Source organism: Myxocyprinus asiaticus, chromosome 12 (genome assembly GCF_019703515.2).
Source record: "Myxocyprinus asiaticus isolate MX2 ecotype Aquarium Trade chromosome 12, UBuf_Myxa_2, whole genome shotgun sequence".
NCBI lineage: Eukaryota > Metazoa > Chordata > Actinopteri > Cypriniformes > Catostomidae > Myxocyprinus > Myxocyprinus asiaticus.
The window spans coordinates 35692925-35712183 of record NC_059355.1 but is presented as its reverse complement, the minus strand read 5'-3'; the positions used below and the strand labels follow the sequence as shown (position 1 = coordinate 35712183).

At 36.2% G+C, this 19259-nt stretch overlaps 1 protein-coding gene across 1 annotated transcript; it reads right to left on the bottom strand.

Annotated features, from left to right (window-relative positions):
* Positions 1-908: 908 nt before the first annotated feature.
* Positions 909-7160, bottom strand: LOC127448825 (G-protein coupled receptor 84-like). The gene is made up of 2 exons (XM_051711647.1): positions 6952-7160; positions 909-3584 (listed from the first exon to the last, which is right to left on the bottom strand). Exon 2 carries the CDS (start codon positions 3581-3583, stop codon positions 2360-2362), a length of 1224 nt encoding a protein of 407 aa, XP_051567607.1. The 5' UTR covers position 3584; positions 6952-7160; the 3' UTR covers positions 909-2359.
* Between the last annotated feature and the right edge of the window lie 12099 nt (positions 7161-19259).

The following is a 19259-nucleotide window of genomic DNA, read 5'->3' as shown; positions in this document are numbered from 1 at the left end:
TTTCTTCTCATCTGTCCCAAGTACCACATTGTGAGAGAAATGTTTTTCCCCAAATTGGAAACACTGAATCCATCATTCCTTATACTCAGTGATACAGAGAAAATCCCCTATATACTTGGAGAGGACCACAGCACAGCCACACTAGCTGCTAAATATGTGTCTGCCATTCACACTGTTAGACATGACTAATTCACTGTTTACATTTAATTCATATTGTATATATTCTCCTATTTTGCATATTCTGTATATCTTCTTATTCTATTTAATCATTCTTAGTATTTAAATGTTTAAATTGTCTTTTTTTATTACTACTAATTGTTGTATTTATTATTGTAGTATTATCTTATTTAAAACAGTTTATTTACATAACCTTAAAATGCTTTAGCAATACTATACTCCAATTGTCATGCCAATAAAGCTGAATTGAATTGAATTGATAGACATATTTATATAATACATTTAGTGAAGAAAAAAATAATTATCCTTCTAAAGATACTAAAGAATTGTGCAAATATTCCTCAAGACTTTAAAAATGCAGAAAGGGATTCTTATTTCATATGTAGTTGGCCCAGCATAAACAGCTGACAGATGCTTCAAACAAAACCAGTAAAGTAAACAGAGGAGAGTACTTAAGAAACATTGAACTCTCTTGTGGTTTCATATGAGAAGTAATAAATGAAGCTGTGAGTCACTTCTGTTGTTTTCACTATTGCCATACTTTAAACTTCCATGCTCATTTGTAAGTGAGGTTACAAATGTCCTTTTTATCTCATTATTATATCTCACACAATATTTCCCCTGCCTATGTGTAATCACAGAAAAGAGGAATTGATACAGAGAGAATGTGTGTGTGTGCAGTGAAAAGCTCTTTGACACAGCTGGGAAATCCCACATCTTGAAAAAGAAATGCACACAGAGCATATGTATAATTACAGAAGCCTTTATTTTTACAAAATGAGCTTAAAAGCACACCAGCAAACCAATTCTTATGGATAAAGTCGATAGAAAATAGGCTTTAAAACAATAGACAATATAAAACACAAGGCAATATAAAACATAAAAGTCTGAGACCACATTAAACCTTTGGGATTTAAAATCTAATTTAAAGTTTTAGGATTTTGAGCAACTGAATACAAAGAAGAAAACATAATATTAGGATGTAAAATGAGGAAGACATTGTTAAGGTTCTACTTTTTCACTAGGTCACTAATGAAATTAGCAAATTTATGACATGGACCATGTTAACTCTGTAGAAATGTTCAAATTTCCTTGCTTCCGTTGAAGCACACAAGATGGTCTTTGGAACATTTGTCATGTTATGTTGGAATAACATGGATCATCAGCTTTTGCACAAACTTGTAGACTCCAGGCCAGCTTGAGTTCATACTGTTATTGATTTTATTTATCAAATTTAGCTTTATTATGTGTTACTAAAATAATTTTTTGATTAAGAACAATGTTATAAGAAGATTTTTTTGAGGAGTCTCAGACTTTTTGACTGCAGTCCTTATGATATTTGCTGTAGCCTTTTAGTCAATTTTATTTTTAGTTAGAATTAGTTGTGGTGCCTTAATTGTGCGTTACATGTAGAGAGCATCTGTTTGGTTTTTCATGAAACCAGTATCTGTAGAGGATGAATGGAATAAAACTTGATAACTCAGAAAGAATGAGTCCCACTGAATCCATTTTGCATACAATTTGAAAATATTAGGTGTCACTGAATTCCTACAGATCAATATCACTTAAAAGCAGTGTTAGGCAAGTTACTCAAAAAAGTAATACACTACATATTACTAATTACTTCTCTAAAATTGCAATTAGACTACTGACTAAATCATTGGGAAATTAATCACATTATTAATTACTTTACTTTCTAAAACACTTTAAATTTAAATTCAAAACATGATCTATATTTCATCCTTGTTCATCATTGCACTCAAGCCATACACACTGCATCCCACATTTCTTCCTTACAATGACTTGTTATGGACCTCTTAACGGATGTACATATGAACATAATTCATGTTTTAAATATATTCTACATAAATAATATTCTTTTAGAAATGTATAACCCTTGTTATTAATTGAAACTCTAAATTGAAAACAGAAACTGAATTGAAAAATTAATTGAAATTGAAAATAAAATTTCAATTAAATTGAAAATGATTGAAACTGTAATCTGATTACAAGAATTTAAAATGTAATGTGTAACATTACCTTTTGACTTGAAAGTAATTAGATTACAGTAATTAAACAAAACACTGCTTAAAAGGCATTAGCTTGGTGTGATTCACTTTTATACAGTTTAGTTTGAAATGACTTATAGATTGCAAATCTTCATTCTTCATTTAATCCTGAATCATTGAGATCTCCACATCCAGGTGAGTGGCTGTACAGCTTTACGTAGCAGGTCTTTGTAGGCCTGGTTAAACTGTCGATTCATGGCTGCATACAACAAAGGGTTAATGCAACTATTTAACCAAGTAAGGTTTGCACAGAACATATGAATCACCTGTGGAGCACGGTTTGCCTTATCAGCTACATTCAGTAACAGAAATGGTGCAAAGCAACCGACAAAACACAAGAAGACCGTAAAACACATTCGAGTCACACGTTTAAATTCACTGTCCTCTCCTGTGGAGGAGGCTGGAGTTGTGGTCTGCATTTTAATGGGAGAAGGCTGAGAAGATGCCTTTGAAGTGTCCTGAATGGTACTTGTAGACTTCTTTGACTCTTGTTTGGTTGTATGGCCCTCAGGATCCCCAGAGTTCTCAAGGGCTTTGTTCTTGTGGTGCTCTGGTCCAATGCCATCGTTGCTGATCTCACAGCTTTGAGTTGATGAAACTCCAGCACTGATTCCACTGTCGTCAGTCCCCATGGGTTCAGCCTGCTTGCGTTTGGATGAGCGAGGACTGGGCCTGTACTTCAGAAATGCTTTAGAAGCTACACTGACCTTACGGTAGATCAAAAAGTAGAACAGTCCTACGCAACCCAGGCCAAGGAAGAAGTAAAGGAAAAGCAGCACAGTGGTGTAAGGTCGCCCCTTTGTGCGATGGAAACTACAGGTGCACACTTGTGGAGCAAACACATAGACGGGCCAAAGGGGACCAAAACTGGCCAGACCCATTGTCCAGGATGAAATGAGGAGCACAGCAACGCCACGTTGAGACAGCAGCAGACGAGCAAAGCGTGAGGTGCGATGAGCAACAACCAAGTAACGACTCATAGCGATGAGACATAACGTAATAATGGAAACACTGTTGGACAGGAACAGAAGGAGTCCAAACATTTGGCACCACATGGCTCCGCCCCTCCATTGCAGGTGCAGGTATGAGTCAACACTGACTGGCTGAAGCACAGTGCAGTAGAGGAGGTCAGCGAGGGCCAGGTTTACAATGAGAACATTGAAACGCGTTCTCAGGTTGGTATCAGTCGCAAAGGCAAGCACGGTCAGAATATTCCCTAATGTTCCTACTATGGTGACAGCTGATCCCAAAAGGACACCAAAATAACGGTAGCCCTCCACCGACGAGGAGGCACAAGAAAAAGAATAATTTTGCAGAAGATCTGAGTCGTTCCACATCCTGAGAAAAAATGAAAAAGTAACAATGTGATTAAGACTTTTTGTTCACTTGTACTTATCAAATGTAAAAACTTTGTGGGCTAGATCTATGGTTCTCAACTGGTGGACTGCAAAACAAAAATGGTCGTAGGTCTGATAGTGTCACAGACAGAAGGGAAAGAATGATGCTACATGCAAATAATAAAATGCATATGTGCATAGTGCATAACTATGCATAGTTCGAATATCAAAATAAATAGGCTTGTCAACTTTCCTTAACTTTTGTAGCTAATTTCAAAGGTTGCGTATCCAATCAGACTACTCTATTTTGGCACAAATTCAAGTCGCTTGGCAGAAGTTAACAAAATTAGACTAACATGGACATGTTGCATGATATACCCTCATCCATAATAAGAACTACATAATAAAAGAAAATATGACTACGGCTATAATAAATACAGGCTTTGTGATTTGAATTATTGACTGCTGAGCATGAAACATAATAAATCAATTTAAGTTCAATGTTAATATGTACTTTTGTTTCATAAATAATTTTTGGTAATTGTTGCCACTTGATATCTGTGATAAAAACCAAGGCAGTCACAGAAAGAATTACATCAGGAAGCAGGAATGGCGTACAAAAATATGTTTTTGATTTCATAGAGGTGCAAATACAACAAGTGTTTGAGCAAAATTAAACCCAATGTCAATTAAAAACTACTGAAGTACTCAAAAGAGCACCCACTCACCTCCCTAAACAAAGGAGGCCAGACTCCTCTGCACTCAAACACTGCTAACAAACAAGCTTGTTTAACATGTGTGCCCCAAGTGGTGGGCAGTTGGCCTAAATGCGCAATATTTCCCAGCCTTTACTAATTGGAACATACCATTTCAATAAAATGAACTCTTCTCATTCTTAAATTATATTATAGACATAAATAAAGATTAAGGACAAGAGTTAAAATGAAAATCAATAAATACATAAAATAAATAGGATAGATAATAATAATAATAATAAAACAATTACACAATAAAACTATTTACTAAAATAGATCAAATTAATGCTTCCACATTAGGTGCACACTATTGGAGGTGGATAATATGGCTATGCAGGCTCTTGTTCATTCAAAAATCGACATCAATACACCATTAAGCAAATCTGAAGTCAAAGGACTAATTAAAACGGCTGTTAAAGGGATGTGGCAAGAAAGGCAGGACAAGGAAATAAAAGGATGACATCCATATAATATCCAAAAACAAGTTGGTTATGAAAGGATTATTATGGCAATAGGAGGAATGATACAGTAATATCTCGATTACGTATTGGACACTCAGCTCTCAATTACTCACTTTACATCATAGGTAAACATGAATCTGGTACCTGTAATAAATGTGGGCTTCCTGAGACTGTTGAGCATGTGCTATTAAATTGCACGGCATATGACATGAACGATTCCAGCTCATAGAAGTATTAAAATCTCTTGGTATAAACCATCTGACATTACAGAACCTTTTGAACAAGTCTTCAAACGTGTATAAACAGATATGTACAGAAGAATTTAGTCTTTAACAATTTAGACTAAACAAAATCAGCAACCCCCAATGAAAAAATAATGACTGAAAAAAATTTATAAAATAATACAGAATAATACAGAAATCCTATAAACACAGTTAAAATCCAGTGTTGAGAGACTGACCCACAGGCTCTCTGTCACAATGGCCAATGTAAAATCTGTGTCCTCATGACCTGAAGCAAAACTACTTAAGAACCACTGATCTAGAACAATATGTGGCATGTTTCTTTAGTACACCCTTAATGAGGCCATTGACCCTTATGCATAAACATCCAGTCTGTGTAAGTGCTTTATAGTCCACATGTCATTTTAAGAGCCGCTTTATTGGTTTTACTTTGAACACTTAACTGGATGCAGCAACATAAGACAGTAAGGGTTGGCATCACTACCATATCCTGTTTCTAAAGCACCTTAAAAAATCTCATTTTTACTGTCCATTTCAAATTGTCCACAATTTAACATTTTGATAGATTAATGCGTTGCACTGTAAGTAATTTAAACAAAATTTAACTGAGCAATATAGATGTTTCAAAAGGGGTGCCACATTCAAATGATCCAACTCTGTATAAATTCTTGAGTGAACAATTTTGTCACTCAAACAAACAAACAAATAAAATCTTATTCTGAGATTGAAATGTAAATTAAGTTAACAAACCAATGGGAATTTATTTGTTGGCATGTTTCTGGGTAGTACACATAATACTATATATCCATGATTTATTTTTTAATATGGTCATTAGGTGGCCTGGGTAGCTCAGTGAGTATTGACACTGACTACCACCCCTGGAGTCGTGAGTTCAAATCCAGGGTGTGCTGAGTGACTCCAGCCAGGTCTCCTAGGTTGCTAGGGAGGGTAGAGTCACATGGGGTAACCTCCTTGTGGTCACGATTAGTGGTTCTCGCTCTAAGTGGGGCATGTGGTAAATTGTATATGGATTGCAGAGGGTAGCATGAGCCTCCACATGCAGAGTCTCCGTGGTGTCATGCACAACAAGCCATGTGATAAGATGCGTGGATTGATGGTCTCAGAAGTGGAGGCAACTGAGACTTATCCTCTGCCAGCCAGATTGAGGTGAGTAACCAACTGCTTGCATTTTCATTACAAAATAATATAATCCAAAAGAATGTGGATTATAGTATGATTATATTATAGTATTATATATGTCAAACCGCAGGACTTGTCAACTTTGTAAAAATATTTTGTGTCAGCAGCACATATACGTAAAAAATGTTATGAGTAAATAATGGGTTACAAAACGTGTAATGCAAGGTGTAATGCAATGCAGCTGTGATATAGTCACATTGTGATGTGTAAAGTGATAGGAAATCCTAAATCTGTCCTATAATTATCATTAGATGAATTAGATTCATTAGATGAATCAAGATGAAAGATTAGATGTATAAAAATGTATATTGTATTATTTAACTTGCCCGATTTAAAAGGACGTAAAATTAGCTGTAGGTCATTTTAGAGGTGTTAAGTGCATTGTTGTGCACCACACTCACATACAGGAAAGGCTGTACCTCTCACAAACCAATTATGTTTAAATTATAAGCATATTAACAGGAAGATTTCTTGTTTTGTGGTGATAATTCCACTAACAAGAATCAGTGGCATGGTTACAATGCAGACAGTTTGCTTAACAAACATTCATATAATTAGTGTTTAGCAATTTTCACTTTTTCTCTTTTCCTGTTCACTGAGGTAAAATAAAGTAAATAGAGATGTCAATAGAAAAGCAACAACACAGTTAAACCCTAAAATCTATGCAAAAATTATTTAGTTAAATAAAAAAATAAAAAAATGTGGCTTACCTTGCAACAATTATGGTGTCTGTGTCCACTGATACTCTTTTCTCTAGTTCTGTTTCTTCCTTCCTGCTTTATATATCCCTTTTCTTATCCCTTTTTCATTCAATGCAATTTGTCTAGGACTCAGCCTGCGTATTTCTCTTTACTCTATTTTATCAAATAGGTCCACCAGTCACGCCTCCACTGCCTCCCTCAGCCTAGGCTGGTACTGATATTTTAACACAACAAAGTATGTGGGTGTGTTTAAGGCGTCAGTACTCAGATGTGAGGTCACTGTGAGCCAACTGTTTCTCAATCTTGGAAGAAGTTTACACAGCCAAGGTATTTTGCCTGTAGATATGAAATAAAAAGGGAAAGTCATTGAAGAAAGAAAGGCAAGGTCTTACTACCCTTTCTACTGCTGATTTTCTTCTCTGGATATTTAAACGTTTTTTTTTTTGTTTTTTTTTCTCTGTATTTTTAGATCGAATGTATTGTTAAATCTCTTCTTTCCCCCGAATTGTTTTTTAAATTTTTTTATGTCACAGGTCATACGCAATACACACAGACATATACACTCACCGGCCACTTTAATAGGTACACCTGTAAATCTACTTATTCATGCAATTATCTAATCAGCCAATTGTGTGGCAACAGTGTAATGTTTAAAATCATGCAGAAATGGGTCAGGAGTTTCAGTTAATGTTCACATTAACCATCAGAATGGGGAAAAATGTGATATCAGTGATTTAGACCATGACATCATTGTTGATGCCAAACAGGCTGGTTTGAGTATTTTTGTAACTGCTGATCTCCTGGGATTTTCACGCACAGCAGTCTCTAGAGTGTAAAGAGAATGGTGCGGAAAACAAAAAATGTCCAGCGAATGGCAGTTCTGTGGACGAAAACGCCTTGTTGATGAGAGAGGTCAATGGAGAATGGCTAGACAGAAAGGCCACGGTAACTCAGATAACCCCTCTGTACAACTATAGTGAGCAGAATAACATCTCAGAATGCACAACATGTTGAACCTTGAGGCGGATGGGCTACAACAGCAGAAGATCACATTGGGTTCCACTTCTGTCAGCCAAGAACAGAAAACTGAGGCTCTAGTGGTACCACCATTTGTGTACCTCAGCAGAAATCCAGATTTGTCAGACTAGGTGATGTTTTTCCAATTGTCTACTGTCCAGTTTTGGTGAGCCTGTGACCACTGCAGCCTCAGTTTCCTATTCTAAGCTAAAAGTAGTTGTACCTGGAGGGATCTTCTGCTACTGTAGCCCATCCGCCTCAATATTCAACGTGTTGTATGTTCAGAAATGCTTTTCTGCATAGAACTGTTGTAACATGTGGTTATTTGGGTTACTGCCACCTTCCTGTTGGCTTGGACCAGCCTGGCCATTCTCCTCTGACCTCTGTCATAAACAAGCCATTTTCGCCAACAGAACTGCCACTTGCTGGATGTTTTTGTTATTCGCACCATTCTCTTTACACTCGAGAGACTATTGTGTGTGAAAATCCTAGGAGATCAGCAGTAACAGAAATACTCAAACCAGCCCGTCAGGCACCAACAATCATGCCACGGTCTAAATCACTGAGATCACATTTTTTCCTCATTCTGATGGTTGATGTGAACATTAACTGGAGCTCCTGATCCATATCTGCATGACTGGTTGATTAGATAATCACATGAATAAGAAGATGTACAGGTGTACCTAATAAAGTGGCCAGTGAGTATACTTGCAGTTAAAAGCACTTAGATGATAAATGGTACTAGGTTATCCTGGAAGAAAACTTGCTTCCTTCTGCTATGACAATGTTCCCCAACTCTGAGGATTGTTTTTTCCAGAAGGACAATGCTCCTGCCTTAAAAAGAAAAAAAAAAGAAAGAAAGAAAGAAAGAAAAAGAAAAGGAAAAGAAGTGAAATAGCTTTGTGTTTTAAAAAATCTAATCATGTAGATGGCAGAATCTGAGTTTCATTTTTAATGGTTGTTATCTCCCTCCTGTGATTTGTCCCATTAATAGGATGACATAATACAACTCACTTCCACCAGAGGGCTGTAGTTGTATTGGTAACACCTCTAGGAACAGTCTTGAAAGATCAACTTAGAGATCTACATGGGCCTTAAAGACCAATGTAAAAACAAAATGAAAGTTTGTTATCTTTTGGTTCATATCTTTTGGCTTTAAGGTAATTTATATGCTAGTGCAATTCTAAATGTTGACAACATTTATTTGACAGAAGATATAAGCATTTAAAATCTGCAGTCCCAGGCAAAATCATAACCTTACACAGAGCCTGAGAAACTCTGTCCAATCAAATACTTTCTAGATGGAGAATGCCCTCCCCTTACATCTGTTCAGCGCATATGACTGTTTTCTCAGGGTACGTTTACACGACAACGATGTACTAAAAACGGAAAAGTATTTCCTTTGCGTTTTTGAAAAGATTCGATCCCGTTCACACGGATCCGCGAAAACAACTAAAAATGCTGTATTATGCATACCAGGCCAGTAGTTGGCGATGTCACTTTGTAAAGAAACACTATGCGCCTGCGCACATAAACATTCTTCCACAGAGCAGTGAATACAAACAATGAAGATAGCGAAAGCATCTAGCAATTTTGTTTGGATGGAAAATGAGGTTGCTTTATTACTACAATTAATTTGTAGGAGAAGCGTCAATAAACTCAAAATCTTGAGAAGCACAAACACAGTCCTGTAGTCCACCATTGTAGTTTTGAATGTCTCGCGCATTGTTTTGAAGTACTCGCGGGCATGCCTATAGACTGAACACGTAATACGCGTGCACATGAAGTCATCGTTTTCACAAATTCATTTTTGTATGTCTACACGGAGACGATAACGGCATCGTTTTAAAAAACTTGCACTTTGAAACCCGTTTTCAAAAGTTTGCATTTTCAGCCCCCAAAACGCCGTTGTCATGTAAACGAACAGCCAAAATGTATAAAAAGTTTTAAATTTTTAGTTGAAAATGTTGTTGTGTTGATATGGCCCCTCAGTCTCACCTGTGCTGCTGATGCCTTCGCATAGCACCAAACAGAATTTCCATTAAGAATCAAAAGTGAGTTCTAAATTACCGTTATCACCTTTCAGCCCTCTGAAGCTCTCACAGTTGAAGATAACTGGCTTAAAAGGAAAAAGCCTCAGGAATACTTCTGAATAGAATGCATCAACGCAGGAACTGGATGGTGGAAAGTGGAGAGTTTATTCATATTTTTCATGCAGCCATTATTCTGAGGTTTCTTGGGATAAACAGCACGAGTAAGTGCTCTTTATTATTTAGCTTTAAGTGTATTGTGATTAAAAACATTGATATGTGATCTTTTACTCTTGTTTCTCATTCATCTGTATTGGACTTGCAGCAAAGACTGCTATTTGGCTGGTTATGTAGTAATGTGGTCAGTTAGATCATCATTTGGTTCTCAAGTCAGAGGAAAAGCTGTCGGACTTGGTATTGAGATCGCTTTGCAGTTTCCCTAGCTCAACACTGAACACCAGCTCTGGCATGAAAAGCAGCAGCAATGTAAAGTAAAGCCTATTGGCTATTTTTCTAAAAGGCACGAGCTGTTCAACAGGTCCCACCCCAACTTCATGTGCCAGTAGGAAAAAAGTCAACAGAACAAAGAAAAGGCACTTTACAGGTACTTAAATTTTAAGCCCAAACCCGACCATGAAATCACTCACTCTCATTAGAATTTCTCCTAAAAGCAATTCATTTGTTGCAATATGCTGTATTTTATTTAAGCACTGTAGGCAACTTTTGTAACAGTATAGTAACAATAAACACACAATTTTAACAAGGCACAATGGCCCATCAGCACACCAAAGGTAAATAAAAACATTAGCTATGCCCCAAATGACACATTAGTATGCACTGTGCACTTATACTGTACACTATGCACTCAGTGTATGAATCTAGTGTACAAATTTCCAAAGTGTAGAATCTCCTCAAATGGAACACTAACGTTTTTGTTTTTTTTCATACTCGGAGGCACTCACTGTTTTACAGCTGACAGAAGTGACATTTTAAATGCATGCCATGTTAGCCAAACTCAGTTCAACACTTATATATCAAATAATGTACATATATAGCATGGGTAATTGTAAAGCATTACATTTGTTAAGTGCTGTCGTAACAGAAGTTTCAATATTTGCCACATTTACCATTAATTACAACTGTTTTGTCAGGCCAGCATTGAGGCCAAGTCCAATACCTAACATAGGGCAAGCTGCGGCTTGAGCGCATGAAGCGTCCAACTTCTTCGGGGGCTTATATGGCGGGAACTCCGTGCCAAAACCCAAGCGTCCAACTAACCGACAGACCGAATGTCTTAGCTTTGAGCACCTTACACAGCGGGTGACCCATATGACGACGCCACGTGACATCAACATCTTGAAATTAGCTTGTTTTTAAATAGGCAAGGAGCAAGCTGTTGTTTAAAGACTATAAATGGACAATACATGTATATATTTTATACCTAAAACAATACTCAACCATTTTTCCTGCGTATGTTGCTCGGAACTGCACCCAAGACTTTCACCCACTGTTGCACTTGTGCATATGGTTGTGTGACAATAAAAAGTGATTTGATTTGATTTGAATACTGTACATGGCATCACATCTTTGTCTATAAGCTATATACATAGGCGGTGAGTGAATGAATTGCAGGATAATGGTACATAAATAAAATTAAGTAAAGAAATAAATAGATAACATTTAAAATACAAATAAAAATTTTCCCATCTGAATCCATACATTATTTTCAAGATTTTCAAGTTGCTGGTTCTGCCTACTAATGTACAACGTACAGATAGCAAGGAATGTTTTTTTTTTTTACGGTATGTATTGTGTATTTCCCATCCATCACTATATTAAAAGATCATTGTTTATGCATATCATGTTAAATATGTTTTAATTTTGCAAAAAGCAACGCATTCTATCTTCAGAGAGATTTTCATTTTCTATGTTGCGACTGGAGATGTTTTAAACATTTCAAATAGCAAATTCTGCTCATCATAACATATTGCAAAGTTATTGTGGTTTCAGTTTGTTATTGTGTAAATATGTAGGCACTTGATTTCTGCACATTTTGTGGATGTCTCCCAACAGATCAAATTCAAATCACTGGAATTTTTTTTTTTTTTTACTTGAATTTGACATGCAGGCTCTTATATTGTGCAGAGGATTCAGAATATTTAATGTACAAATAATGAATCATCTGAGACTGTAAAGCAAACAGATACAAAAGCAAATGATGTATGAAATCCTAATTAGAATGAAAACATTTTGTTTTATAATGACACATTTTATAAGGTTTCATTCCTTTCCTGTTAGTCATCCAAATGCAGGTGTACAAAACTTGAATTATAGCAATTATTAAACTGCTACAGCACAAATCTCTCATAGAAATGCAATTTTCCTGTGTTGCGACTGGACTCAGCCTTTGTTGTTTTTTTGGATCACATAGAAGAATGTAAAAAAGTGGAATTGGAAGGTGAAGTGGAACCTATGACGTTGCAATTGCGTTGCCAGTAAGTCACAGAATTACCAAATATTACAAATACATTACATAACTGGACCACTCTGGGTAAGCTTGCAACATTAAGAGGATGTAAAGACGACATTGTGAATTGGTCATATAATGGTAATGAAATTATGAGCCTGTGACTTTGCAGTTACATTGCCTATTAGTAAGTCATGAAATTACCAAAAAGGATGAAGAAATTGTGTAACTGGTACGTTGTGTGTTAGCAGGGATATTACCATTTTACCTTATAAGTTTGATCTACTATTAAATGTGAGCACAAAAGTCATTTAGGCTTGTAATTTCGTTGAAATTCTGTGGCAGTCAGTCTTCATTTATTTTATTGTTGCATTTTTTTTCTCTGTTCTCTGTCAAAATAAATGAAGTACATTAATTTTGAGTCTGCATTCGTTATTTACACGCACAACTGTTTATAGCCTTTAAATTAATGTTGGACAAATGAGGGGGGCCACTTCTCAGTGGTAAAGATGCTGGCTACCACCCCTGGAGTTCGCTAGCTCGCTATTTCAAATCCCAGGGTGTGCTGAGTGACTCCAGCCAGGTCTCCTAAGCAACCAAATTGGCCCGGTTGCTAGGGAGGGTAGAGTCACATGGAGTAAACTCCTCGTGGTTGCCATAATGTGGTTCGCTCTCAGTGGGGCGTGTGGTGAGTTGAGCGTGGTTGCCGCGGTGGTTGGCGTGAAGCCTCCACACACGCTATGTCTCTGTGGCAACGTGCTCAACAAGCCAGGTGATAAGATGCTCAGGTTGACAATCTCAGATGCGGAGGCAACTGAGATTCGTCCTTCACCACCCAGACTGAGGCGAATCACTACGCGACCACGAGGACTTAAAAAAGTCATAATTTTGAACCCAAAGGTACGCCATATAAATTAAGCTAAGAAAAACACAAATGTGATACTACATGTCTTCACACGTAGACAACACGTTGGAAAGACGATCACTTCCGACCAGATGCCATAGGTACATGTTAGCACCGCATAAGCACATGTAGAAACGTGTTGCATTTGATTTGAAAAAATATATATATATCTAATTTCGTTTTGGCTCGTTTGTACGTCGCCGACATGAAAATTAACGAACATAATTTAGGATTTAAGATAATTTATAATTTTAAGGATATTTTATTCTCTGTTTTACTTTTTTAAAGCATGTGAAATTTTAAAACAATTGCAATCCTAATTAATTACAAAGTTTAGCCTGTCTGTGCGCACACTCTTCTAGGTAAAGAAATCAGATTCAGCTGATTGTAGGCCTAAATGTAAAATTAGAATGCTTAGAAAGAGTTGTTTTTAATAAACCGAAAGATGATGTCATTTAGTAATTGTATTAAAATTCATTCGGTGTCGATATTTTTCTTTAGTTCTTGAAATAAAAGGTCATGCTTAGATTTATTCACTTTTTATTAGTTTTGTGTTTGATATTATGTATTTATATGTTGTTATGCACTTTTAATATTTTAATATTCATGAAAAATGAGAAAAATGCAATGGACCATGTTTTCTTTAATTTTTTTTTTTCTTTCTTTTTTTTTTTTTTTTACATTTACTTGTAAGTTAAAGCAACTTACAAGTGACGAACATTGCAAAACCAACTGATCCTAAGAAGGCAATAATATAAGATTTAGTTTAAAACAAAGCTTCAAATATTTTCCTTATATATAAACTGAGAAGTTTATAATATTTTATATTATGATATTATACCATTTATGACTTACAAGTTTGATGTAGTTTACCTTAATTTAAATACTTATATTGTAGTACCTTTGAGTGTCCAGAAGATGACGTCAATTTGTTAATTTGTAGAATAATACTGAAACAGAGACCTAACCTTGAAAAGTGAGCATTTGTTGGTGAAACAAGATACTTCCATATACAGCTTTTTTTGTGTAATCCTAAAAGTAAAAGAGTTAACAGTGTTTGGAATGCTTTAAACTGTTTATTATATACATGTTTTAGAATATAAAAATATATACTTAGAATAGAAAAGTTTAACATAAATGTAACCAATGATGGAAACATGTAGTAAACATAAATATACAACAGACAATGGGGGAATGTATGAATATGTTTTACAGACAAAATTTTAGAGGCTCAGAAGAAAGAGATCCAGGAGAAGGAAAGGTTGTCTGGCCAATAAACTGTGTAAGAAGGCTCTAAAGACACTCTTAATCAAATATCAATATATCATGATAATTTTTCTCATGCTATTGTATCGATCCCAGTATCAATATTTTTTATTGAATTTTTGTTGTGTATTTATATAATGTCCAACAGTTCAATAAAGATGAAGCAGATTGTCTAAATAAGAGTGTCATTCCTAATTTCTTTCATATATGAGGAAATATGGACATTAAAACTGAAATATACCCAAATTAATTGGAATTTAATCAAGAGCTTGTGAATCGTAACTGAATTGAATCATGACATTGTGATGTATCATGATTTATCAAATTGTGGCATATGTATGGTGATACGTATCATATCGTGAAGTGCCCAGCGATACACAGCCCTAATAAAGAGACTGAATATATAAAGAATGATGAATTGATAGGCATCAATTTGAGATGTATAATTATCAATATGAATACTAGTGTCTGTGCAAATAACAATAATCAACAATGTATTAATTTGGAGTGTTTTGTATGGCGTGTGAACATTGTACAGTAGAAGGCAGTACCTGCAATTTGCAAATCTTGAAATTAATGTATGGATACAGATGGGAAAAATGTATTTGTATTTTAAATATTATTTATTTATTTACTTTGTTTTATTTTATGTACTGTTACCCTGCAATTCATTCACCCACCGCTTATGTATATAGCCTATAGACAGAGATGTGATGCCATGTACAGTATTCAATGATATGCTTAGAATATGAAAACATGAGTCAGTGAAAATGCATGTACACAAGACCTCTCTCTCCATCAGAAGATATCCATATATCAGAGTTCTGTCTGATATCCAAAACCAGTCAACATCAACAGCTTATGTTAACTTACTCTCCTACCAGCCCAAGAGTCAGCAGGGGGAATACAGAAGAAGGCAGGAGACGAAGTGATGGTAAAAATGAGCAGTTTATTCAATAATCTTAATTGCGTCTTTCTCAGTGCTCAGTCTGATTTGTCTGACCAGCACAAATTCAACAAGTGTTACTATACCATGCAAAGTCAATGGACAATTACTTGTTCACAACATCGTCCCATGACATTGAATACCTTGAAATGTGTTTCTTTAACTTGTAAGACAATATAGCACACAACATAAAATTAAACAATTTGACAAATAATAAATGAAAAATTAGTTAAAAAAAAAAACAAACAAAAAATATATAAAAATGATTTATGTGTAAATAATAAATTAATATGAAAAAAATAGAAAGACATTAATTAAGACTTTGTATGTATGTATGTACAGTATGTTGCTCTCTTTAATTAACACACTCACAAGCACACACACAGATACCTTGCCTTTGAAAAATGAAAACAGAACATTAGATCCCTCTGTCATGGAATGTGGTATGTAAGTTTCTTTCAAAATTGTCAGAGAAAGTCATGATAGACAGGTGGTAGCTTTTTCATCAGTTCATCACTCAGAATGACTTAGAATAGCCTACAACACATTTCTCTAAATGCTTATTGACGGAAGTACAGCAAAACACAGGAAAAATGTTAGAGTATTTATTTACTTATTTATTAGGTATAAAATATATACATCTAGTGCCTGTATTGTCTATTTATAGTCTTTAAACAACAACTTGGCTCCTTACTTAGTTAAAAAAAACAGCTAATTTCGTAAGGTCAGGTCGTCAAGCGACATTGTCACGTGGGTCACCCGCTGTGTAAGACGCTCAAAACACAAGACATTTGGTCAGACTTCAGTCAGACCTTCGGTTAGACGTTTGGTCGGTCTGCCGGACGCTTGGGTTTCGGCACGGAGTTACCTCCATAGATTAAGCCCCTGATGTATTCTCCCAAGCCACACGTTTCAATTCACAAATAAAATATATTGAGTGACTTTTACTTTGTTTGCCAGTGGTACGTCGGACCGTAATGAAAAGCAATGGGTGCTGGCCGTGGTAGATTATTGCTTGCTTTCATTCAGTTCACTGCAGAAACGATCGTCAGCTTGGTTTTAAAGCCCCTCTCATTTGTAGCAAGCTGTTGAACACTACCTGTTCTAGACAGTAGGTGGGACTGTTGCCACTTGGCAGGTTTCAACAAACCGTCGTCTGATAAGGCAATATTTATTAAAAACCAGGTATAGACTTTTTTCACACTCCGGGTTTTGGAACGGGGAAGTAAACGACTGCAGGGTAAACTTCGACAACGGTGAATGGGAGACCACAACAAATGTTATTTTCACTTACCCATTTGCTTCAAGACCAAAAGAAAAAATCCACTATTACGTTTGAATGACTTTCCAGTTGAGGAAAAAAATAGAGAGTGGTGGATTAAGACAGTAAAATGGGAGAATTTGCTGTCACTTTCTCAGCAGCTGTAATATAAACCCCCTCGCAGCTGTGGTAATTCATTTTTAAAACTTATTCCAGGGTAATATAACACAAGGCATAATGTTATAAATTTTACACTCAATATTTAAAAAAAAAAAGTATGTATGTGTATATATATATATTTATATTGGTGGCCAAAAGTTTGGAATAATGTACAGATTTTGCTGTTTCGGAAGGAAATTGGTGCTTTAATTCACCAAAGTGGCATTCAACTAATCACAAAGTATAGTCAAGACATTAATGATGTAAAAAACAGCACCATCACTGTATGAAAAAAGTCATTTTTGAAGTCAAATCTAGATAGGCCCCATTTCCAGCAGCCATCACTCCAACACCTTATCCTTCAGTAATCATGCTAAATTGCTAATTTGGTACTAGAAAATCACTTGCCATTATATCAGACACCTTTGAAAGCTATTTGGTTTGTTAAATGAAGCTTAACATTGTCTTTGTGTTTGTTTTTGAGTTGCCACAGTATGCAGTAGATTGGCATGTCTTAAGGTCAATATTAGGTCAAAAATGGCAAAAAAGAAACAGCTTTCTCTAGAAACCCGTCATTTAATCATTGTTTTGAGGAATGAAGGCTATACAATGCTTGAAATTGCCAAAAAAATGAAGATTTCATAAAAAGGTGTATACTACAGTCTTCAAAGACAAAGGACAACTGGCTCTAACAAGGACAGAAAGAGATGTGGAAGGCCAGATGTACAACTAAACAAGAGGATAAGTACATCAGAGTCACTAGTTTGAGAAATAGATGCCTCACATGTCCTCAGCTGACAGCTTCATTGAATTCTACCCGCTCAACACCAGTTTCATGTACAACAGTAAAGAGAATACTCAGGGGTGCAGGACTTATGGGAAGAATTGCAAAGAAAAAGCCACTTTTGAAACAGAAAAACAAAAAATATTGGTTAGAGTGGACAAAGAAACACAAACATTGGACAACAGATAATTGGAAAAGAGTGTTATGGATCTTAACCCCATTGAGCTTTTATGGGATCAGCTAGACAGTAAGGTGCATGAGAAGTGCCCGACAAGACAGCCACATCTATGGCAAGTGCTACAGGTAGCGTGGGGTAAAATGTCACCTGAGTATCTGAAACAAACTGACAGCTAGAATGCCAAGGATCTGCAAAGCTGTCATTGCTGCACGTGGAGGATTTTTTGACTCTTTAAAGTAGTTTAAGAATTTCTGATTTTTTTTTCAAATTGTAATAGTAATTTTTCACATTATTAATCTCCAGACTAAACATTGTGATCAGTTGAATAACAGTACCAATTTCTTTCCATAAGAGCAAAATCTGTACATTATTGCAAACTTTTGGCCGCCAATGTGTGTATATATATATATATATATATATATATATATATATATATATATATATATATGCCACGGCCAACGAGCCTGTTCTTGAAGCCTCGGCCGTCCTGCTGCCAACGCCTGTAGCCTCGGCCGTCCCAGTGCCAGCACCCTCGGCCATGGAGGCCATTCCCGCAACAGTGCTCCCAGCTGTCTGGAAGAGAAGGAAAAGGAATCCTGCTCCCCATTCGATGCTAGCACTCATGACCGTGGAGGCCATTCCCTGGTCACTGCCTGTGCTCTCGGCCATGGAGGTCAGTTCCCAGTCGCTGCCAGCTCTCCTCGAGCCTCCCACGGCTCCACCTTCCATGGCTTCGCCCCTCGAGCCTCCCATGGCTCCACCTTCCATGGCTTTGCCCCTCAAGCCTCACCTGGTTCCACCTGCCTTCGTCGAGCCTCTCCTGGCTCCGCCCTCAGAGTTACATTGTGGTATTGCGCTACAAATAATTTGGCTATTATTCATCACTCAGAGTTGTCATGGACTGGGTTTCCTGATATTGTTGCAACTAAAGCTTTTAATATCACCTTAACTGACATTGTTTTTTTTTTTTTATGAAGGTGTAATGCCTGTTTCCCAAACCAGCACGTAGCCTACTGTAAATTGCTTGTCATTCGTTCTTCGAAGCTTTTTTTTGTTTTTTTTATGTTAACAAGTGAATAGATATCCACACAATGTAAATAATTTACATAAGTAGGTAATTTACCTTCATGCTATGTAAACAAATAAATATGACTAATTTCTCATTTTAAAAAAATCAGTTTAGCACCACACCCTTTTTTTTTTTTACTTGTGTGACTGTCATAATTGTTTAGTTAAAAATGCAATAAATGCAGAATACTGAAGGTATTGGTGTAGTATACACTACCAGTCATTCAGTTATTACAC

Bases quoted from the DNA above. Each gene is read 5' to 3' on its own strand.
- LOC127448825 (XM_051711647.1), bottom strand. From the start codon at position 3,583: ATGTGGAACGACTCAGATCTTCTGCAAAATTATTCTTTTTCTTGTGCC.